Source organism: Euleptes europaea, chromosome 4, assembly GCF_029931775.1.
Source record: "Euleptes europaea isolate rEulEur1 chromosome 4, rEulEur1.hap1, whole genome shotgun sequence".
NCBI lineage: Eukaryota > Metazoa > Chordata > Lepidosauria > Squamata > Sphaerodactylidae > Euleptes > Euleptes europaea.
The window spans coordinates 8,493,931-8,518,089 of NC_079315.1; the positions used below are offsets into that span (position 1 = coordinate 8,493,931).

The 24,159-nt window shown below is 46.3% G+C and overlaps 1 protein-coding gene across 9 annotated transcripts in view; it reads left to right on the plus strand.

Annotated features, from left to right (window-relative positions):
* Nucleotides 1-8,749: 8,749 nt before the first annotated feature.
* The window catches only part of ADGRL3 (adhesion G protein-coupled receptor L3), a 496,674-nt gene continuing 481,264 nt past the window's right edge, over nt 8,750-24,159 (plus strand). For all 9 annotated transcript variants that reach the window (XM_056849204.1, XM_056849205.1, XM_056849196.1 and 6 more), the window contains exon 1: nt 8,750-8,873. In XM_056849204.1, coding sequence (XP_056705182.1) covers nt 8,819-8,873 — 55 coding nt within the window. In that variant the 5' untranslated portion in view covers nt 8,750-8,818. The remainder of the gene's footprint in view (nt 8,874-24,159) is intronic.

A 24,159-nucleotide genomic window follows, 5' to 3' on the forward strand; every position in this document is an offset into this window, starting at 1 on the left:
AAGAGAGAGGTTTCTCTTAATCTTTATGTCCACCAGCAAGCCTTTATTAATTTTACTGTACATTTGTTCCCTGATCACGATATCTTTTTTGGTGTTTATAAAGACATTAGGCCTGCATCTTCTGTAACATTTCATTTGTCAAAAGGAATTCTCATTCAATAGCGGCAAATCTGCTTCTGTTTGCCTGTGGTCTATTAGAAATGAAATGATATCAAATGGTTTCTGAGGTGTAAAAAGGTTAACTCAAGGAGAGTTTGCGAGAAAGCCATCCTAGTGTAAAGCATAAATCTGTTTTACACTTAAACTTCATGTCACCCTGCAGCCAAAAATAGCAATGATCATTAAACCTAATTTGCTCCTTAGCATTAATAGAAATTTATTATATCTTACAGATCTGAAAGACAATTAAACTTAATTTTCGTGTTCGTTCCTATTGAAACGGCTGCCCGACTTTTTGTGTGTGTGTTGGGGGGTGGGGTGGGGGGATAGGGAGGTAGCCTGTTATCAAGATAATTATTTTTACTCCTGTGCAAATTTCTGTACAAATTTGCAAGCACCCTTTGAAAGACTCTTAATTTGATTTTTTCCCCTAACTAGCACGCAGTCTTTTCAAAAAGCTGCAAGAGTGGATTTTTTCTTTTCTTTAACAAATCATATTCCGTTTCTCATAGGCTAGAGGATATGAAGTCCATAAAAAGCTGTATTTTATTATCTAAATAAACCACCATAGGTTTATTTATTCACACTGTTTACATCCCGCCATCTACCTGGTCAGGGCTACCAAAGAGGTTCACCATTGAAACGGCATCATAAAACCGCACCATTAAACCAATTAAAAACCAGTGCTAAAAATACATATCTAAAACAAAATACAGCAAATTAAAACATAAGGCAGGAAGGAATGGAGGAGTGTGTCGTGGTTTATTTTTTTCAGGACTCTTCACCAGAAATATTGTCCACCAGCCCAAATCTCATTGGTGCAAAGGGTTGTCGGGTCCCTCTTTGCCACCGGCGGGAGGTTTTTTTGGGGGGAGCCTGAGGAGGGCGGGTTTTGGGGAGGGGAGGGGCTTCAGTGCCATAGAGTCCAATTCCCAAAGTGGCCATTTTCTTCAGGGGAACTGATCTCTATCAGTTGTAATCGCAGAAGATCTCCAGCTAGTCCCTGGAGGTTACTGGTACCACCGGGAAGATTCTCAGTGCTGGAAATAGAAGGGGATACGGCCGTTTCGAATTCTTCTTCAGTCCCACTTCCAATCAATTCTTAACAAATGATTCTTATATCTATTTTTCAAATCCCCAGCATTATTATTTCATTCGTGCCATTTCCTACATCAGGATAGTTGACTTGTTCTCCATAGGGATACCTACGCCAAGTAGGTTGAAGATCTGTATTTAAAACAAGAGGACATTAAGCTACTTTGGAGTTGTATACAGGAATTCACTGTATTGTATATATTAGTATTAGGATAGTTTTGTTATGTAGGCGGTTGACATTTATTGTCAGAGTGTTTGTTTGTATGCTGTTGTAGCAGTCCCTGGAGGTTGGCAACCCTTGCCATCAGCAGTTTCAAGAGGCAGCTGTTTTCAGGAGACACCTGTCTCCAGCCAGCCAGCCGCTGCCTGCGGTGCATTGCCAAAATATCCCTGTTTTGCATTCCTCTGCTGCAGTCTTTTCTGCCACCTGCTTTGCAGGTGGGCAGTCCTCTGTCCGGCTGCTTTGCTGACATATAAACACCTGAAGCTGCCTTCTACTGAATCAGACCCTGGGTCCATCAAAGTCGCTATCGTCTGTTCAGATCGGCAGCGGCTCTCCAGGATCTCAGGCGGAGGTCTTTCGCGTCACCTACCTGCCTAGTCCCTTTAACTGGAGATGCCGGGGATTGAACCTGGGACCTTCTGCATGCCAAGCAGATGTTCTACCACTGAGCCACTGGCCCCTCCCGTAAGGACCCAGGAAAAAGGAGACTTCACCTCCCCTTAGAACTTAGGTTCCCTGCACAGGGGCGAAAGACTTTCAAGTTTGCAGATTTCCTGTCCAAGTTTTCCCTCAGTCCTCCCTGTAGTAATGGATAAGATAATCACGGACTTAGAACGAAGCGACCATCTTGAATGATGTGGTGGTGCCAGAAGGAAATGTGCACCCTCCTTCTGGGGCCAGAGCACCCCGCTCCTTCACATGAAGCCTGCTGGGTTAGTCACAGTTCTCTTAGATCTCTCTCAGCCCCACCTACCTCACAAGGTGTCTGCTGTGGGGAGGGGAAGGGAAGGTGACTGTAGGCCGGTTCTTCCTTAAGTGGTAAAGAAAGTCGGCATATAAAAACCAACTCTTCTTCTTCTTGTTTTGAATCTCTTCCCGTTTGGGACTCAAGCGGGCCCCGCTGCCTCTGGGGCGTACATTGTCATCTGAGATGGATGTACATCAGAGGTATTTTCTTTGGGAGAAATTATGATTGCTTCTGAAAAAGAACGCTACAGCACAGTGTAAATTGAGAGGTATGATTCTGACATCCCTTGGATGGGAACCAAGGCTGTCACATTGCTGATACTTGAATGCACAGGGAATTATCTGAGGCAGGCTGGCATACTTGGCGAGGAATTTTTTTGACTTTGTGACTTAACCTTGGTATGTGATAAAAAAGATTATGACTTGCTTTCCGAGGCTTTGCCAGCACCATCAACAGCAATCAGTCGCTGGTGCTCTTAGGTGCTTGTGACATTTGGTTTCCTTTGGGAAGTCGGCGCAAAGGGGAGGTCATGGAGACGATAGATAATGGTTGGTTATGCATGGGTACTTTCACTCACGTTCCCCATCGTCTGTCTCGGTTGTTCCTTGCAGTTATGCATGAGTTTTCCCTCCATTCGAGATGACCTCACTGCCAACCCTCACAAATCCCAGACCTTCCCAGACCTCTGTTAACCCGATTCTTCCCTCTCCCCTGAGCTCAATGCGGTGAAATCCCCATGCATGAGGCAAAGCGCGGGACACAGAAGCTTGGTTTCTCTCACAGCAAGCAGACAGCCAATTACAAAGCAGCATGTCAAGGGGGCGGGGATTCAAATACTTCCCGCTTCCTCGGAGTCCTTTCTGAGCAGAAGGCTTTAAAAATTAGGCTTGGGTTTCTCCCCCTTTCCTTTCAAATATTTTTTTTGTTTTTGTTCTTAAAATGCTTTTTTATGTGGTAATTGGGTTTTGGGGGGGACTTTTATCTCACTACAGCCAATTACAAAGCAGCATTTCAAGGGGCGGGGATTCAGATACTTCCTGATTTAAGTTGGGAGACTGCTGGCGCATAGACTCCCGACAGGAAAGTGTGGGTCCAGCGAGCCACAAACCTCAGGTAAAACTCCCATGCATAAACGACCCATGGGTGTTTCCCTCTTTGCACTGGCAGGCTAGAACCAAAGGGAGCAGTTTGCAGGATTCCATTCAATGGATATTTTTTGTGTCCTGCAAAAAGTAAACAAACTAGGTCACACTTGGACCCTCCCAAGAGGGTTGCTATGTTTGGGGAAAGAGATGCTCCCTTTTTTCTTTTTTCTTTTAACAGACAGATGGAAGGCTTACAGTGCAATCCTATGCAAGTTCCTGTGCAATCCTATGCAGGCCCTTTGGGGGGGAAATACTAGAATAACTCTGCATAGGATTGTCTAGTTCTGGAAATTAGGGCTGATGGGGCCAAGAGGTAAGCGGCCCTAATATGAACCAAGTGGCATGCAGAAAGTACCAGGTTCAATCCCCGGCATCTCCAGTTAAAGGGATTAGGCACGTAGGTGATGTGAAAAACCCCTGCCCGAGACCCTGGAGTGCCGCGACTTTGATGGACCAAGGGTCTGATTCAGTATAAGGCAGCTTCAGGTGTTCAGGTGTCAACAAGTGGGGTTAAACACGATTTAATAATACTACAGGCTAACATTAGTACCTTGAAAGTATCTTAATAAAATTGTCATAAATATTTGAGCTCCTCCAATGATATCCTTCACACGTCCCTTGTTGATACACCTGCCTTTGAGTCATTTCAGTCTGGCTTTAGACCAGACTTTGGGACAGAGATGGCTTTGATGGTTCTGCTGGAAGATCTCTAGTTACAACCGGGTCATGGATTCATCCCCTTTGTTCTACTTGATTTACCTTTGCAGCCTTTGGCATCGTTGGCCGTTCTGTTCAGTAGAAACATCTGGAAAACAAGGCGGGTGTGAAGGTGACAGCATTCCAGTGGTTTCTGCTCGATCGGAGTCCGAGAGTGACTTTTGGGGGTGCCAAGTCAACTGCTTGAATTTGTATAAAATGATGCAATAAACGACAATGCGCACCTCTATGTACTGTGTACTACAATCACAAATACAAATCACATAGATCAGCTGAAAGCATGGAATATACACAATCGCGATTCAAGTATGTAAAATTGTAAATATAATGTCTAACAATACAAAGGATCAAAAACTCACCTCGTGTAGCAACTTCATATCAACCAAAATTGGTCATATATACATCACCTATTGGTGTGAAGGCTGGATCATTCAAAATTGGTCCTATGCACACCACTGGGAGGGGCTGTGGCTCAGTGGTAGAGCCTCTGCTTGGCATGCAGAAGGCCCCAGGTTCAATCCTCAGCATCTCCAGTTCAAGGGACTAGGCAAGTAGGTGATGTGAAAGACCTCTGCCTGAGATCCCGGAGAGCCCCTGCTAGTCTGAGTAGACAATACTGACTTTGATGGTCCAAGGGTCTGATTCACTATATGGCAGCTTCATGTTTTCATGTGTTGGGAAGGGGGCATGGCTCAGTGGTAGAGCCTCTGCTTGGCATGCAGAAGGCCCCAGGTTCAATCCCCGGTATCTCCAGTTAAAGGGACTAGGCAAGTAGGTGATGTGAAAGACCCCTGCCTGAGACCCTGGAGAGCCCCTGCTAGTCTGAGTAGACAATACTGACTTTGATGGACCAAAGGTCTGATTCAGTAGAAAGCAGCTTCATGTGTTCATGTATTCCCCTCAGTTCCAAGCTGGTATCCGGTTGGAACTTGGTAACACATCATTTTTGTTATGCTAGCTGCGGGCTACGTTGCAGTAGGAGTTAATATGTACATGTCAGAAGGCAGAAGAAACTGTTAGAAGGAAAAGGAAACTGATGAAGTATAACAACAAAATGGCTAGATTGCCTCTAGAGGACTGTTTTTCGCTTGGAATTGTGCTTTCTGCTTGGAACTGAGGGGTTCTCGCCTGGAACTGAGGTGGTGTGCACAGGACCAGTTTTGGTTGATATCAAGTTGCTATGGGTGGAACTGAGCTGATAGAATGTGGAGATGTATGATACATTGTGGATTTATTGTATATGAGATGAGTTTTTGATTCTTTGCATTGTTAGACATTATATTTACAATTTTGCACACTTAAATCATGATTGTGTATATGATTCCATGCTTTTGGCTGATCTATGTGGTTAGTATAAAATGAGGCAGCTCACCAGGGAACTGAAACAGATGATGAACTTGTGACAACTAATCTAAAACAATCTCATTGGCCTGCCTGTTGGTTTCTGGCATCAATGTTGATTTCTGGGATCAATGGGACCATCATATCTTAAAGACCAGTTCCCTCCCCATACGAATCAATGCATCTTTCCATGCCTCTTTATTTCTCTTTGGCCCTAGTTCTGAGCCTCTAAACATGTGCAAAGTGTTTTCCCCTCACCATTCTCTTGAGTCTATGGGAGAGAGAAACCTTGAGCTTGGATCATTCTCACTCACTGATTTAACTAAATCAACCAGCAATGGGGGAAAAAGAGGCAGAAATAGTAGTAACATCAGTCATTCTAATCTCTATGGCTTGGAAAACAATAATTTTTAAAAAATTAACTTGGCACCTTAAATAATATAATTTTGTCACATCCCCATTCTGCTTGCCTTTCTGTCTAACTGTTCTTACAAATTAGCATCTAATTAGAAATGCTGATAGACTGCAATTGATTATGAAATCACACTTAATAGTAAACTGGCCAGGCTCCGCAAGGATAATTAAATCTGCACAATGAGGCCAGTCGCAGACAAGGGAAGCGTCTTAACTACTTGGGGGATTCTGCCCATGTGCAGAGCAATGAAATGAACCAAAAGGATGTGTGGGGGACCTTTGAAAATGGCCTGATGAGGTCTGAATATGTTTTAGAAGGGGTGGAGTGTTGAGAGCGGCTGAAAGATGACAAGCAGGCGAAGAAACCAGACTGTCCCTGGAGGGTTTAGAGCAGGGGTGTTGAACTCAATTGTTACGAGGGCCAGATATGACATTAATGCCACTGGGTTGGGCCAGGCCATGTCTCACTGGCCCAGATTGGGACTGGGGGGCTGGCTTGCGGGCCGGATAAGAGCTCTCAAGGGCCAGATCTGGCTCGTGGGTCTTATATTTGACACCCCTGGTTTAGAGAATACTGGATGGGGAGATTCTGGGAGCAGAAGTGGTCCTTTCCCATTTCAGTACTGTCACTTCATCCCAGCGGTCTGAATTGGACCAGTGCTTGAGACGCTTTCTGCAAACTGTTGTGTAAGAGTATAGAAGTGATTATTGGCACCAAATGAGGTTCTTATTTATTCTCATGGGTTTGAAAGCTGTTCAGCTTGGCAATGGCTCAGTGGTAGAGTATCTGCTTGGCACGCAGAAGGACCCAGGTTCAATCCCCGGCATCTCCAGTTAAAATGACCAGGCAAGTAGGTGATGTGAAAGACCTCTGCCTGAAACCCTGGAAAGCCACTGCCGGTCTGAGTAGACAATACTGACTTTGATGGACCAAGGGTCTGAATCAGTATAAGGTAGCCTCATGTGTTCATCTGTTGATCAGTAAGTGGACATTGTGATCACGTTCTGTCTGTCCGAACGGGTTTGTCAAATGGAACATCCTGGAGTCAACAGGCCAGGCAGGCATATCGCTCAAACCCACCCACTTCTTAAGGGCAGCTTTGACGGCGAGGCCCCAGATAGTATTTCCGACATAATTGTTGTAATTGCAGCCTTGCCATTTTGTGATGGATGCTCAGATCTGCCGACAGCCGAGGTCGCTTGCTCTTGGGCATTTGGTCGGCCCTGTTTTCCTTAGTCAAGCATTTGGACCTTTGGATTATGACATCCGTCTCATCCGCCGCCGCACCAAGTACCTTAGTATTACTTGATGATACTGATGAGGCTGCCTTGTCTGGAATGAATGGCGGAGCTGCCGGCAATGTCGATTCTGGGGACATTTTTGCTTCGTTGTCGTAATAGTAAGGTGCTCTGCCAGGGAGGTGGCATCTATGTTTTCTAAATAAATATACGTGACTGAGTATGCCTGGCAGAGTGACATTCTTCTCAGAAGCCAGCGTGGTGTAGTGGATAAAGAGCAGTGGTTTGGAGTGGTGGACTCTGCTCTGAAGAACTGGGTTTGATTCCCCACTCATCCACACGAGCAGCGGACCCTAATCTGGTGGACTGGGTTGGTTTCCCCACTCCTCTACGTGAAGCCAGCTGGGTGACCTTGGACTAGTCGCTGCTGCTGCTGCTGCTGCTTCTTCTGCTTCTTGTTCTTCTGCTTCTTCTTCTTCTTCTTCTTCATTCCCACTCCGTCACATGAAGCCAGCTGGGTGACCTTGGACTAGTCGCTGCTGCTGCTGCTGCTGCTGCTTCTTCTGCTTCTTGTTCTTCTGCTTCTTCTTCTTCTTCTTCTTCATTCCCACTCCGTCACATGAAGCCAGCTGGGTGACCTTGGACTAGTCATAGCTTCTTCTTCTTCTTCTTCTTCTTCTTCTAATTCTAATTCTAATTCTAATTCTAATTCTAATTCTTGTTCTTCTAATTCTTGACCTGCAGCATTAGGAATATAATTGCAAGGTTATCTAAGAAATAAATGGTGTGGGATGGGAGATAGTAACAGCAAACCCATTCTCATCCAGTATCTTGTGTGTGTCCTTTGAAATGTGGGGGGAGGGTCCCAAATGTGAGGGCACCCGGGTGGTTCTCCAGAGCCCTGAATATGTGAAGGAAGAGAGCACATGAGAGCCGTGTGTGCACCAAAGCTGCGTAAACTGTGGGTTGCGACCCACTGAATATGGGGGTCGCCAAAAACTTGGCAACAGTAAATGGTGAAATTATATTTATATTAAAGAATTGTTTTAAAATAAATTTCTTTGTGATTTATTATTAGTAAATGTTTGATTTGTATATACCTATATATTTTATTTTATATACCTATATACCCGGGGTCTCGTAAAAATTTCTCTGACGAAAAGGGGTCGCAAGTGGAAAAAGTTTAAGAAGCCCTAGAGTAGACTACAGGATTGTGTACAGGTCCTTAGCCTCAATAGGGGCTTATTCCAGTTCCCAGGATCTGTGCCATTTGCCTTCTTGACTCAGCAATAGGGTTGCCACCTCTGGGTGGGGGAATACTTGGAGATTTTGCAGGTGGAACCTGAGGAGGGTGGGGTTTGCAGGAGGGAGGGACTTCAGTGGGGTATAATGCCATAAAGTCCACCTTCCCAAGTGGCCATTTTCCCCAGGTGAACTGATCTCTATCGCTTGGAGATCAGTTGTAATCCCAGGAGATCATGATGAGGATGGCAACCCTGGCCAGCAGCGCATCGATCACCGTGGGGATCCCGCCTAACCTTTCCCTTTCTGTTTCGTTTTAGGTCTTGAGTTGGGGATATCGAGTGCGAGGGTAGTGGCCTGGGGGCCAGCCCCCTCTGCCTCTCGTTTGGATTAAAGCGGAGCTCTCCGGGAGGATTATCAGCAGAAGGACCTTCTTCTTCCATTTTGTTTGGAAACTTTCCTTGCTGAAGTACCCCGAAGTCTTGGCCCTCAGTCATGTGGCCTCCACAGCTGCTCTTCCTCACAATGCTCTTGGCGCCAACGATCCACGGTAGGTGCGCGGAGGGAGGGAGGCGGGGCTTTACCCCTCTCTGCTTTTTCCCTGAGGGCGGTAGAAATAGTCCAAAAAGCATGTTTCATTTTTCAGTGATTGTTAGGGTTGCCAGCTCCGGGTTGGGAATTACTTGGAGATTTTGGGGGTGGAGCCTGGGGAGGGCGGGGTTTGGGGAGGGAAGGGAATTCAGTGCCATAGAGTCCAATTGCCAAAGTGGCCATTTTCGCCAGGGGAACTGATCTCCATCGGCTGGAGATCAGTTGTAATAGCGGGAGATCTCCTGCCACCACCTGGAGGTTGGCAACCCTAGTGATTGTGCAGCTCCCATTAATTTACAGCTTTGAGCAAAACAACAGGTTATACTGGAAACGAGGCTCGTCAGATTGTTTTAAAAGGAACAAAGTGTATTGTGATAAATGCGGGTTCCATAATTTCACTAGCCAGTGGCAAGTGCCCTTGGCCAACGTATGAAGGCAACAACCAAAAAATCACCATGCCTTCAAGCACTCTGAACATGCCTTCAAGCACTCTGAATATGCCTTCAAGCACTCTGAAAAAGGCTCTGGAAAGTAGAGAGGTCAGCGGTGATCCCAAATGATTCCTGGATAGTGAACCAAGGCCAAATTTATGGGTTGTTCTAACAGCAGCCCAAGATCTCGAATGAGGCTACCTGGTGTGGAATTAACAGCCATCCTGCTGGTAGTCTATGTTTCAGAGGCAATTCTGTGATGCTGTCATAACAGCAAGATTATTACCTTGTCAAGTCATAATAGTTCAAGGAGACCAGATGCTCTACCGTAGGTAGGGGATTAAGATCCTGTAGAATTCCTCAGCACTGTGTAGGATTTATCCGGTCCCGTTGGCAGGACCGTCCCCATGGGTCGTTCAGATGTGCGTTCGGTCACGGCCTCCAGAGGGTGTGTGAAGAAAAGTCAGGATCAGCAAACTGTTTAAATTATGTAAATGGAGCAAGTTTGCACCTATTTGTTCGTTTTGCATTACATTATTCTGTTTCTTTTCGCTTGCAATTTTTGTTAACCCCCTTTTAGTTGGACGATTTGTTAAGTGGAGGGAAAGGGGCGCCGCTGGATAGTGCGGGCCTCACCGCTTTAAGCCAGCATATTTTTGCAATCCCCACAGCTAGGGGTTTTTTCTTTAATGAGATCTCAGAAGGCCAAATTAGGCACACGATGCCATTTCTGCACTTTTGCATGGGAAGATTTCCAAATTCACAAAAGTCCTTAACAAAAATGTTGTGTGCATTTTCATAAAGTAACCATCTTTGTTTAAAAAAAAAATTGCCGTCAAGTCAAAGCTGACTTATAGTGACCCCCTGGGGTTTTCAGTTGTCATTCCTAGAGATCTCCAAGCCCCTACCTGGAGGTTTGCCATTGCCTGCCTCTGTGTTATGACCCTGGACTTCCATGGTGGTCTCCGGTCCAAAGAATAACTAGGGCCGACCCTGGTTTAGATTCCGAGATCTGGCTAGCCTGGGCTATAATAGCAATAAGAACTATTGTTCTGTTCTTCAGTAATGAGCCAGTGTGGTGTTGAGAGCCAGCATGGTGTAGTGGTTAAGAGTGGTGGTTTGGAGCGGTGGACTCCGATCTGGAGAACCGGGTTTGATTCCCCACTCCTCCACATGTGCGACGTAGGCTAATTTGGTGAACTGGGTTGGTTTCCCCACTCCTCCACATGAAGCCAACTGAGTGACCTTGCACCAGTCACAGTTCTCTTAGAGCTCTCTCAGCCCCACCTACCTCACAGGGTGCCTGTTGTGGGGAGGGGAAGGGAAGGTGATTGTAAGCTGGTTTGATTCTTCCTTAAGCGGTAGAGAAAACAGCTAATCCCCACTAGTTTTTTCCCAACCGCCTACCAACATTATCTGCGGACTACTAAGCGCGCTCGCACAGTCTTCTTCTTCTTCTTCTTCTTCTTCTTCTCCTCCTCCTCCTCCTCCTCCTCCTTCTTTAATTTGAAGGACAAAAAATCAGGATTCCACTGTACTCCAAATCAGTTTATTTGAGGGAAAATATCAGCTGTATCCTACGAACTCTTGTGGGAGCAAAATGTCTTCTCTCTTCTTCTGGAGGGCAGGTCCCAGGAGATGGTGCTTGGGTTTCCTTGCTCCCCTGCTGTACAGTGTCCTGGTATCTCCGCCAAGCAATATATGGTGCTTTGGGGAAAGCTCAGTGTGGGTTCAGAGGCCGGTCCTTTGGCAAGTACACACTGTTCGTCTTCCCTGACTTCAAGGGAACTGTCAATCACATGTATTCTCATAACCGTCACCCACTGTCCACTCTACATGCAGCCCAGGGTTAAGTTTCTTGACCGGTTACTAGTGGGTACAAACCTTCTCTCTGAAAAGGAGAAAATCATATCCCTGTTTTCTGACTCCTATGAGTTTATATCTTACAGAACATCATTGTTTGCTCTGGCAACAAGGAAAATAAGGGCGAAGGTAGATAGCTCCTGTCATGACTACAGGAGAATTATACAACTTTAAGGTTGACAATGAAGAAATTGAAATTGTTGAAGACTTTCTATTCCTTGACTCCATTATCAACCAAAAGGGAGGCTGCAGCCAAGAAATCAGAAGGAGATTGAGACTGGGAAGGGCAGCCATGAAGGAGCTAGAAAAGATTCTGAAGTGTAAGGTTGTGTCACTGGCCACCAAGATTAAGTTAATTCATGCCATCGTATTCTCTATTACTGTGTATGGGTGTGAAAGCTGGACAATGAAGAAAGCTGATAGGAAGAAAGTAGATTCCTTTGAAATGTGGTGTTGTGGGAGAGTGTGACGGATACCCTGGACTGCCAGAAAAAAAACAAATCAGTGGGTTATAGATCAAATCATGCCTGAACTGACCCTAGAAGCTAAAGTGACTCAACTGAGGCTATTGTATTTTGGTCACATCATGAGAAGACAAGAGAAACTGAAAAAGACAGTCATGCTAGGAAGAGTTGAGGGCAGCAGGGAAAGAGGAAGACCCAACAAGAGATGGATTGACTCAATAAAGGAAGCCACAGCCCTGAATTTGCAAGACCTGAGCAAGGCTGTTAAGGAGAGGATACTTTGGAGGACACTGATTCGTAGGGTTGCCATGAGTCAGAAGCAACTTGACGGCACTTCACACACACACACAAATAGCTCTAGCGCAGAATTCCATAAATGATGTTGTTTTTGGTGGTTTATATCAATGTTAATCCTTCCAGGTTTTATTTTCCTGAACATGTTTCCTTTTGTCTATAACGGGTTACTCTGCGGATGATGTTTTGTGAAGGCCTACGGCCACATCACAAACATATATGTTAAAAAATTTTTAATCATAACCGTCACCTGTACTGTGGAGCTAGGAACACTCAACCCGTAAGATTATTGCGCGACTGCTTCTGTTTAACATGCGGAAGGCAGACTTTCGAACGATATGTGATTCTTCTCCATATTGGCTTAAATAAAAACTGCACTAATTGCCAAGAGTGAGATTTATGACAGGCACATTCCATTCTATTGAGGGAGAACATTTTCCAGCATTAAGTGAAGAGCTTTCCCCCATTAGTCACAAATCATGAGCGTTGGAGCATTTCCATTGTTACACATCTGTATGGGGCTGGAGTGGGGTTTTAAAAAACAGGCTACACAAATTTTATGGATGGTGAACCTGTTGAAAGTTGCGCCTGATCTTTAACCTCAGCCTCTCTGGTGGGAGAGGGGTCATCTTGTGAGGGACCAAGACGTTCTCCCCCCAAACATCTTACCTCTCCAAACATTCACAGCCTCATCTTCTGTTGCTTTGCTCCCCTACCTCGCTCAGTTAGGGGTTGCCTTTCCCACAGCAGCCCTTTGTTACCCTCCAAAGGGATTGCCTGAAGTCGCAGGAGCCCTTTAGATGAAGTGCCACGACCAGGCAGCGGGACGGCCCTTGGGTGAAATGGCCACGTTCCTCTGTTCCACCAGTGGCACTTTTGCTGGCATAAGAAACTCTGCTGGCAGAAGTGGGGGAGGGAAGGCTAATTTTGCCCAATCCCCTAGCACCCTACCACCCCTCATGAACACATGAAGCTGCCTTATACTGAATCAGACCCCTTTGTCCATCAAAGTCAGTATTGTCTACTCAGACCGGCAGCAGCTCTCCAAGGTCTCAGGCAGATGTCTTTCACATCGCCTACTTGCCTGGTCCCTTGAACTGGAGATGCCGGGGATTGAACTTGGGACCTTCTGCATGCTAAGCAGATGCTCTACCACTGAGCCACAGCCCCTCCCCAAAACCCAGCCAAGGCATATTGAACACATGAAGCTGCCTTATACTGAATCAGACCCCTTTGTCCCTTGAACTGGAGGTGCCGGGGATTGAACCTGGGACCTTCTGCATGCCAAGCAGATGCTCTACCACTGAACCATGGCCCCTACCACTCATGCATAGTGTTTTTTTGTCTGGGGGCAAGGCGGGTGTTCCCATGACCCCCACTTCCTCAGAGCACTGCTGAGGAAGGTGTTCGCACGTATCTTGTGCTTGCCGTTCATAGATGCCAACCTCACGTTCTCCAGAGAGCCAGCGTGGCGTAATGGTTAAGAGCGGTGGACTCCAAATATTTTGATCCCTTTTATAATTGGTAGATTTTGAAATAAAAAAAAGCATTTTGAGTAAAATCATCATTTTAATTACCGAAATTCTACCCCATAATGATAGAGGAATTTTTTTCCAATTTTTCAGATCTATAGTAATTTGCTGTCATATCTTAATATAGTTATTTTTAAATAAATTAAGATTATTTGAGGTTAACCAAATACCCAGATATTTTATTTTGTGCTCAATAGAGAAGCCTGAGCATTGTGATATTTGTTTCCCCACTCCTACACGCGAAGCCAGCTGGGTGACCTTGGGCTAGTCACAGCTCTCTTCGAGCTCTCTCAGCCCCACCTACCTCACAGGGTGCCTGATGTGGGGAGAGGAAAGGAAGGAGATTGTAAGCCGGTTTGATTCTTCCTTAAGTGTTAGAGAAAGTCGGCATATAAAAACCAACTCCTCCTCCTTCTCCTCCTCTTCTCCTTCCTCTCCTTTTTCTTCCTGTTCTTTAACAGAATTCCAGAATAATATAGCACTTGGTCAGAATTCCATTTCAGAGGACCAAAAAAATCTATCCCTCTCTGCCTTCCGGTTTCCGAATTCATTTCTGCCTAAGCCCCTCTGAGTGGAAATTGCAGCTATTTTAATTTCAAAGCTTTTTCAAGAGGCTTCTCTGTATCGCAACTCCAGGGAGAGAGAAAACAAAAGAGGCTGTCTGCCTGAGCTGCCAAGCGACTGCCCTTTGACGAATTCCTGGTTCATCGCTTGCAGAGGGAGGAGCAATCGAGTCCATGTGTAATTTGCAGGACAGCCTTTATTTACCCCACTGTTGGAGAAGGGAGGACTCCCTCATTGATGGAGTGAGAACTCAGTGTTTTTGGGGGCGGGGGGAGATTCAGTGGCCTCCCAGCCTGAAGCTAGTGGGAATTATCTGATCTGTTTTAAGGGGGGTTATCCTCTCTGCGTTGTTTATGCATGGGTACTTTCACTTCACGTTCTCCCCTGGTCTGTCTCGGTTGTTCCTTGGAGTTATGCATGAGTTTTCCCTCCATTAGAGATGGCCTCGCTGCCAGCCCTCACAAATCCCAGGATCTCCTGTTCCTCTGTTAACCCGATTCTTCCCTCTCCCCTGAGCTCAGCCCAGGTGAAATCCCCATGCATAATGCAAAGTTTGGGATACCCAACCTTGGTTTCTATCACAGAAAGCATTGCAGCCAATTACAAAGCAGCGTGTAAAGAGGCGGGGATTCCAATGCTTCCTGCTTCCTGGGAGCTCTTTCTGAGCAGAGGAAAGGCTTTTTAAAACTGAGGGTTGCCATTCTCCTCCCCCCTTTCAGATTGCTCCTTTTGTTTGTTTTTGTTTTTTCTTTAAATGTTTTTTTATGCAGCAGTTAGGTTGGGGGATTTCTCTCACAGTAAGCTCTACAAAGTAAGCCAATTACAGAGCAGCATTTAAAGGGGCGGGGACTTGATTTGGGCTTGGAGACTGCTGGTGCATAGATTCTCCAACAGGAAGGTGTGGGTCCAGCGAGCAACGAACTTCGGGTAAAACTCCCATGCTTAAATGACCCCTGTCAGAGCAGCTTTTCCATTTTACCTGAACTGCTGGGACCAACTGTAAGGCTCATAGTTAGCAGATGTGGCCAGCTGTGCTTTGAATCGGTTCCATTTGAGCCCCCAACTTAATCCCTTTGTGGAGAGTGGGAATCTGGCCGTGTTCCATTCGTGTATGTACATTACGTTCCTAACTGGAAGGGGTCTTGATCTCCCATGATTCTTTCTACAGGTGGAAACCCACACAGTTGTTCTGGATACTTTTCAGTTGTTAATGGTCAGTCTGTGGACATGGATGGGAATCCCTGAAGAGGTGGCCTTCTCTTGACCCTTTCCAACCTAGGTTGTTGGAACATCTTGTGGAGGAAGGCTAGAGGTTTGGCTGGAAGAAGTGATGGAGGCCTCTTTAAGGGCAAGGCAAGGCTCCCAACCAGATTAAGGACGGCTCTGATGAGACTGTTACTTAAGAAGCCCTCCCGCGATCCATCAAGTGGAGTTGATTCCCAATAGCTGGTTCCCAATATTCCATTTTTCAGCAAAGTGTTCAGGTCATGTTGGTTTGCAGCTCCAGAGATTCCTGGGTGGTGCTGACTATTGAGTTCTATTCCAGACTACATTCTGTCTGGCCTTTGGGACAAAGACTTGTTTCCAGCAGTGGCCAGGATATGGTCAAGCTGGACATACAGTGAGGGAAAAAAGTATTTGATCCCCTGCTAAATTTGCCCGTTTGCCGTCTGACGAAGAAATGACCAGTCCACAATTTTAATGGTAGGTTTATTGTAGCTGTGAGAGACAGAATAACAACAGGAAAACCCCCAGAAACCCAGAAGACAAAAGTCAGAGATTGATGTGCATTATAATGAGTGAAATAAGTATTTGATCCCCTATCAACCAGCCGGGTTAGGGTTAGGGTTCTGCTGTCGACAGAAGCAATCAATCCATCAGATTCCAAACTAGGGCTGCTGGAAAAAAAATCGGTAAAATTCGGATTCGGCAAAATTTGGCCCATTTTAATTTGGGAAATGCCGAAGCCCGAACTCCCCTGATTCGGATCCGTGGAATTCGGTGCCAAGTTCCAAGTTCGGGGGAAAATTCGGCCGAATAAAGCCATTAAAAATGCATTCGCACCTTTCCGCGTCTCCCGGGGGGGCATTTTTTGGGGTAGAGGTCCCAAACTTTCAGGGTAGCTTGAGGGGACCCTTCTTGCAAGAACCCCCAAGTTTTGTAAAGATTGGGTCAGGGGGTCTCGAGATATGGGGCCCGGAAGGGGTCCCCCCCAAAAAAACCACCGACAGGAATAAAGCCACTTAAAGCACATTGGCGGCATTCCGCGGCTCCAGGGGGGCATTTTTTGGGGTAGAGGTCCCAAACTTTCAGGGTAGCTTGAGGGGACCCTTCTTGCAATAACCCCCAAGTTTTGTAAAGATTGGGTCAGGGGGTCCCAAGATATGGGGCCCGGAAGGGGTCTCCCCACCCATCTGCTCGGCCGGGGGTCTGGCTGCCTCGGCAGTTGGGCTGTACCATTACCCCGGCCCGGGGGAATAAAGCCATTAAAAGGGATGTACTAAAAGGAATGACAAGTCAGCCCATTGGAAACAATGGGAGAGGCTGCCCAGCCCATTGAAGATAATGGGAGAGGGGAATGTCGGTTGACTTGCATTGACTCCATTGAAAATACATTACAGCGGATGCACTAAAACGAATGCCAGGCTAGCCCATTAGAAACAACAGAAGCGGCTGCACAGCCCATTGGAAACAATAGCACCCAGCCGAGAGAGACTCACTGACCCACAGTTAACTCCAGACAAAGTTGGCAACCGATGAAAACAGGAGAAAGCACAGTCTCACACAGAGGCAATCAAACCCACCCCACTTTGGCTTCCCCCCTCACATACACACACACACAGAATCTGCTTCCCCTCCCCCCACACAGGAAAAAAGTTATCAATAAAAGCCCCAAAATGGGTCAAACCGTGGATGTCTTCTGTTCCAGCAGAAGCAGGGCAGCAGCAGCTGCTCAGGATCTCTCACGACTCTGGCCATTTATGCACGGGAGGTTTTGCCTTGGATTTGCCGCTCTGTAGAGATGCACATTCAGGATCGCCTGATCCCATTCATCCCAATGGGCAGTGGGGGGGGCATATCTTGGGACCCTCAGATCCAATCTTTACAAAACCTGGGGGTTTCAAGAAGGGTCCCCTCAAGCTACCCTGAAATTTTGGGACCTCTACCCCCAAAAATGCCCCCCGGAGCCATGGAATGCCGCCAATGTGCACACGCACCCCCCCCCTCAGGGATCTCTCTCACACACAAACAGATGCTCTCTCTTTCTCTCCTCGGGCCACGCAGCAGCTGGGCTCACACACTCAACCGTGACTGATTGGCCAGAAGAAGACCCAGCTTGGCCACTGATTGGCCGCGGGAGAATGCTGCTAGTTGCTTACTAACTGACGGTTATGCTGCTGATTTGGAGACCCCGAATTTGATGAATTTATTCGGCGATTGCCCTGAACTCGCCGAATTCGGCAAGTCATTTTTCCGCCTTTTTTGAATTTGGTACCATCCGAACTGAAAACTGCCGAATCGGGGGAAATTCGGCTGTTTATTCAGTTCGGACGAACCAAATCAACAGCCCTATTCCAAACTAGCCACCATGACCAAGACCAAAGAGCTGTCCAAGGATGTCAGGGACAAGATTGTAGACCTGCACAAAGCTGGACTGGGCTACAAGACTATTGCCAAGCAGCTTGGTGAAAAGGTGACAACCCTAACCCTAACCCTAATTGTCAACCTCCCTCGGTCTGGGGCTCCATGCAAGATCTCATCTCGTGGAGTTGCAATGAGCATGAGAACGGTGATGAAGCAGCCCAGAACTACACGGGAGGAACTTGTCAATGATCTCAGGGGAGCTGGGACCATAGTCACTATGAAAACAGTTGGTAACACACTACGCCGTGAAGGACTGAGATCTTGCAGAGCCTGCAAAGTCCCCTTGCTCAAGACAGCACATGTACAGGCCCGTCTGCAGTTTGCCAATGCACATCTGAATGACCCAGAGGAGAACTGGGTGAAAGTGTTGTGGTCAGATGAGACCAAAATCGAGCTCTTTGGCATCAACTCAACTCGCCGTGTTTGGAGGAGGAGGAATGCTGCCTACGACCCCAAGAACACCATCCCCACCGTCAAACATGGAGGGGGACATATTATGCTTTGGGGGTATTTTTCTGCTAAGGGGACTGGACACCTTCACCACATCGAAGGGACGATGGACGGGACCATGTATCATCAAATCTTGGGTGAGCACCTCCTTCCCCCAGACAGGGCATTGAAAATGTGTCGAGGATGGGTATTCCAGCATGACAAAGGCCCAAAACACACAGACAAGGCAACAAAGGAGTTGCTCAAGAAGAAGCACATTAAGGTCCTGGAGTGGCCTAGCCAGTCTCCAGACCTTAATCCCATTGAAAATCTGTGGAGGGAGCTGAAGGTTCGAGTAGCTAACACATCAGCCTCGAATCTTACTGACTTGGAGAGGATCTGAAAAGAGGAGTGGGACAAAATACCTCCTGAGATGTGTGCAAACCGGTGGCCACCTACAAGAAACATCTGACCTCTGTAATTGCCAACAAGGGTTTTGCCACCAAGTACTAAGTCATCTTTTGCAAAGGGATCAAATACTTATTTCACTCATTATAATGCACATCAATTTCTGACTTTTGTCTTCTGGGTTTCTGGGGGTTTTCCTGTCGTTATTCTGTCTCTCACAGTTACAATAGACCTACCATTAAAATTATGGACTGGTCATTTCTTCGTCAGAGGGCAAACGGGCAAATTCAGCAGGGGATCAAATACTTTTTCCCCTCACTGTAAAAGCACTAACCCTTCCTTCACGGTTTGCCTCCAGGATTTTGTATTCAGAGTTAAACTGCCTCTCAGCCTAGAGGCTCCATTTAGCTGTTGTAAAAAGGCAAAGGTAAAGGCCCCCTGTGCAAGCATCGGGTCCTTCCTGACCCATGGGGTGACGTCACATCCTGATGTTTCCTAGGCAGACTTTGTTTATGGGGTGGTTTGCCAGTGCCTTCCCCAGTCATCTTCCCTTTACCCCCAGCAAGCTGGGTACTCATTTGACCTACCTGAAACCAACTTCCGTGGGGATTGAACTCAAGTCGTGAGCAGAGCTTGGACTGCAGTACTGTTAGCCGTTGTAGTTAATAATAATTGATGGACCTGCCCATGGGTGAATTTTATCTTATTCGATTTCTGTTCCATCGGGCTCAGGGCAGCTGATAATCCAATCTAAGGCTATCTAGGCTATTGATCATAATTGCACCTTTTGGCGTTAGGGTTGCCAACCTCCGGGTACTTGGTAGTCAAGCAGAAATAACTAGAGCCCCAAAGGAGACTGTGGAATCAAAAAATTGAGTACTTATGTAATGATATAAAAAAGCTGTTAAGCCTATTTCAGAATAGTGCAACCTTCCGGTATTTTATCCCATTTCGTGTCTGCTTCTTGGGTTATGGCGATCCTGTGTTGATTGTTCCGACTGGAACTTTTGTTCCATTCGTACACTGTATGACTTCCTGCTCATCCATTAGAAGCAGGAAGTCATACACTGTACGAATGGAACAAAAGTTCCAGTCGGAACAATCAACACAGGATCGCCATGACCCAAGAAGCAGATGCGAAATGGGATAAAATACCGGAACCCCATTGTCGGTGGCCTCTATGGACATTTCTATTGTGTTGTGTTATGTATCACAAATATTGAAAAGCCACTTTATTGTGAAAAAATTGTAAATTGTGATACTTGTTAACAATTGTACAGCGGCAAGGTGCTCCTCTGCTAGCTGGCTACACACTGTATTTTACAAGTGTAAAGGACCTAGATAAAGGTTGCACTATTCTGAAATAGGCTTATCAGCTTTTTTATGCCACAAGTGCTCAATTTTTTTATTTCACAAACTCCGGGTACTAGCTGGAGATCTCCTGCTATTACAACTGATCTCCAGCCGATAGAGATCAGTTCCCCTGGAGAAAATGGCCGCTTTGGCCATTGGACTCTGTGGCATTGAAGTCCCTCCCCTCCCCAAACCCCGCCTTCCTCAGGCTCCACCCTAAAAATCTCCAGGCATTTCCCAACCCAGAGCTGGCAACCCTATGTGGCAGCTACTTCCATAACCCCCTTCCTCAGCCGGTGGGGTTCCCTGTTTTGAGGATGTCCTCCCAGTGAGGACATGGGGCAGGGCCTTTTCAGTTGTAGCCGTTCTCCCCATTACCCCCACCCCCACCCCCAATGAAGGATCGTCTAAAACACTTTTGTCCTTCAGGAGTTAAAGGCTGTTTGTTATATCTGCTTCTGATCTTTTCAGGTTTACAATTTTGGTTTTAGTATACTGGTTTTTTATGGGGTTCTATCATTCCTTGATGCTTTTATGCATTTTTATTGTACGTCATCGTGGGAACGTTTTTAAAAAACGGAGGAAAGCTTCATATAGTCTTTAAATAAATAAAAGTCACCTTTCTACCAAACTGCCTTAATAAATCTGTTTTGGATCCCGTTTATATTGGCTCAATCCGCCCTGTAAATCACATTTATAAATGGGATCACAGATTTGGATTCTGTGGATCTGAGAAATGCAAAATACGTTCCATTTACAGAGTGCCACAAATATTCACTGTAACTATTATATAGTGTGGCATGTTTATTTCTTGTCAGGCGGGCTAGCCCATCTGTTTAATACCGCCGTTCGCATTAGCTGGTTGCAAATATTTTTAATCAGGCATGATTGTGTTGCGCTGTTAGGTGCCTTGTGTTCCAAAATGAGGTGTGGGGTTGACTCTGTAAATGAGAGCCAGCGTGGTGTAGTGGTTAAGAGTAGTGGTTTGGAGCGCTGGACTCTGATCTGGAGAACCGAGTTTGCTTCCCCACTCCTCCACATGAAGCCAGCTGGGTGACCTTGGGCTACTCACACTCTCTCAGCCCCACTTACCTCACAGGGTGTCTGTTGTGGGGGGGAGAAGGTGATTGTAAGCTGGTTTGATTCTTCCTTAAGTGGTAGAGAAAGTCAGCATATAAAAACCAACTCCTCCTCCTCCTCCTCCACTTCTTGTTCTTCTTCTTCTTCTTCTTCTTCTTCTTCTTCTTCTTCTTCTTCTTCTTCTTCTTCTTCTTCTTCTTCTTCTTCTTCTTCTTCTTCTTCTATGTTCTGTATTGATATTGCCACAGTGTTTATAAGGAGAAAGAAATCAGTGGAAATTGTCCAAGGGGAAGATCATGTTTAGTTTCAACGTTATCTTGATGGGATTTGCCATGACAGAGACAGGAGTCCGTCAGCCAACATATGGCACTCTGGGGAAAGTTCAGCCTGGGTTCAGATGTCACTCCTATGGCAACTGCATACTGTTAGTCTTCCAGGACTTCAAGGGAATTGCTGATCATATGTACTTGCGTAGCCGTCACTCCTACTGTAGATATAGGAACAACTCAGAAAATCAAATTATTGTGCGATTCCTCCTGTTTAACATGCGGAAGGCAGGTTTTCAAATTATATGTAAGTGTTTTCCATACCCGCTTAAATAAAAGCAACATTAATTGCCAAGAGGGAGATTTATGACAGGCTCATCCCATTCTGTTGAGGGAGAACGTTGTCTAGCATTAAGTGAAGCGCTTTCCCTCATTGGTTACAAATCAGAAACATTGGAGCATTGCCATTGGTACACATCGACACATTGCTGTAGATGAGTCTCTATACAGGGATTGCACAAATGTTATGGATGGTGAATTTATCAATGGTCACACCTAATATTTACCCTCAACATGGTGTAGTGGTTAGGAGCAGCAGAATGTAATCTAGAGAACCGGGTTTGATTCCCCACTCCTCCATATGAGTGGCAGATTCTAATCTGGTGAACCGGGTTTGATTCCCCACTCCTCCACATGAGTGGTGGGTTCTAATCTGGAGAACCGGGTTCGATTCCCCCTTCCTCCACATGAGCAGCAGACTCTAATCTGGTGAACTGGGTTGGTTTCCTCACTCCTCCACATGAGTGGTGGACTCTGATCCGGAGAACCGGGTTTGATTCCTCACTCCTCTACATGGGTGACCTTGGCCTAGTCAGAGTTCTCTCTGAACTCTCTCAGCCCCACCTACCTCACAAGGTGTCTGTTGTGGGGAGAAGATGGGAAGGAGATTGTAAGCTGGTTTGATTCTCCTTAAAAGGTAGAGAAAGTCCGCATATAAAAACCAACTCTTCTTCTTCTATCTCTTGGATATAAGAGGGCTCCTCTTGTGAGGGCGAAGCCATTCTCTCTTACATCTCCAAACAGTCACAGCCCTATTTGCTGTTGCTTTGCTCCCATCCCTCACTCAGTTAGGGCTTCTTTCCTCATTCAGTCATGATCGCTGAGCGCTAGCAAAGCCAGCTGAGGGTGAGGGCATTGTTTTCCAGGCTCGTCGCATGAGTGATCCCAGCCAGTGGGATTGCAATTGCCTTCCCTCTAAAACAGCTTCGTAGGGAAATTCTTTTTTTCGCCCCCGCTTTCACTGTGCCCCACAAAACATGCATGTTGCAGCAAAAAAAAATTTCTAAATAAATTTTAAATAATCGCCTGCACACCCTACATGTGAGCTTTCCAGAAGCATTACATTAGCCCTAGTTGGACCAGATTGCTGCACTTAATGGATATTTTTAATATAATCTACCAAGACATATCTTGTGTTCTCCTCTCTTACTAGCCCTCCGAGGGCTCTGCTAATGGGCAGCAACAGATTAATTTGCTAAAGGGAAGGAGGGCATATGGGGTAAGAAGCATAGGTAAGGTGTTGGCCTTCCCGCTCAACATCTGTGGTCCTCCACATCTGGAAGAAAATGGTACATAGAATCGAGTGAATGCAGAAATATTTAGCCAGGAAGCAGAATTGCAGCAGATTCATCTGAGGGGATTTTAGTTCATGGCGTGCAGCTCTGTTGATCTGAGTCTTGAGGAAATTTAGGAAGTCTCAATAATGTTTATATGGGCATGAGCCAGACAAGCCTGGTGCCAGGTAGGAACCTTTTTATAAATCTCACTGGGAGCCCCAGTATAGTGGGGTAGCCCAGTACATGTACAGAGGTATTTAAGGATGCACGCCAGTCATCCATGCACACGTATCTGCTGTGAGCAACAAGGATGCTGTGGAAGGGCTGTGGCTCAGTTTGTAGAGCTGCTTGGCACGCAGAAGCTCCCAGGTTCAATCCCTGGCATCTCCAGTTAAAGGGACTAAACAAAGTAGGTGTTGGGAAAGACCCCTTGCCTGAGACCCTGGAGAGCCGATGCCAGTCTGAGTAGACAATACTGACTTTGATGAACTGATGGTCTGATTCAGAATAAGGAAGCTTTGTATGTATGGAAGCATATTGTTTGGGGAGGGGCTGTGGTTCAGCAATAGAGCATCTGCTTGGCATGCAGAAGGTCCCAGGTTCAATCCCTGGCATCTCCAGTTAAAGGGACCAGGCAAGTAGGTGATGTGAAAGACCTCAGCCTGAGACCCTGGAGAGCCGCTGCCGGTTTGAGTAGACAATACTGACTTTGATCTGATTCAGTAGAAGGCAGCTTCGTGTGTTCATGTAATTCTGGTGTGTATCTCCAGCAGATAGAATTACTGCATCAGATGTGGAGCCTGCCTTTTTATTTCCCCCCAAAACAGAGATAATCTCCGCGTTCAGGAAAAAGCGTGCCACTGTCCTGTGAGAAGTGTGACTCAGCTGTTAAATTTCCCCATGAAAATCTTGCTGCAATTTGAACTGTGCATATGCGCTCCAGTGGCCAAAAGCAGGCGCCGTTCCGTTGTGCTTTCTGAGTCCTGGACGAGCTGAGGATGCTGATTGTCTTGCCAGATGAGAGAGGTGAGAGTTTTGCCCCGCGCCTGGCTCGGGGGTCATCTGGGCCAATTAGGCTTGTTAATGCCGTGCATCAGATTTGCATACCTAATGCCTCTGGCTTGCGTAATATGCAAATTAGGCCAACTGGAGTTGAGAATATCGGTTTAGAGCAACCCTAGAATAAGGCGGAGGATAGGGAAATAAATAGCAGGTTGTAGTGGTGAAGGGCATAAGAGCAGAAATGCTGAATCAGTCCAGCCCTCTGTTTCCTACAATGGCCAACCCGTTGTAGGGCATG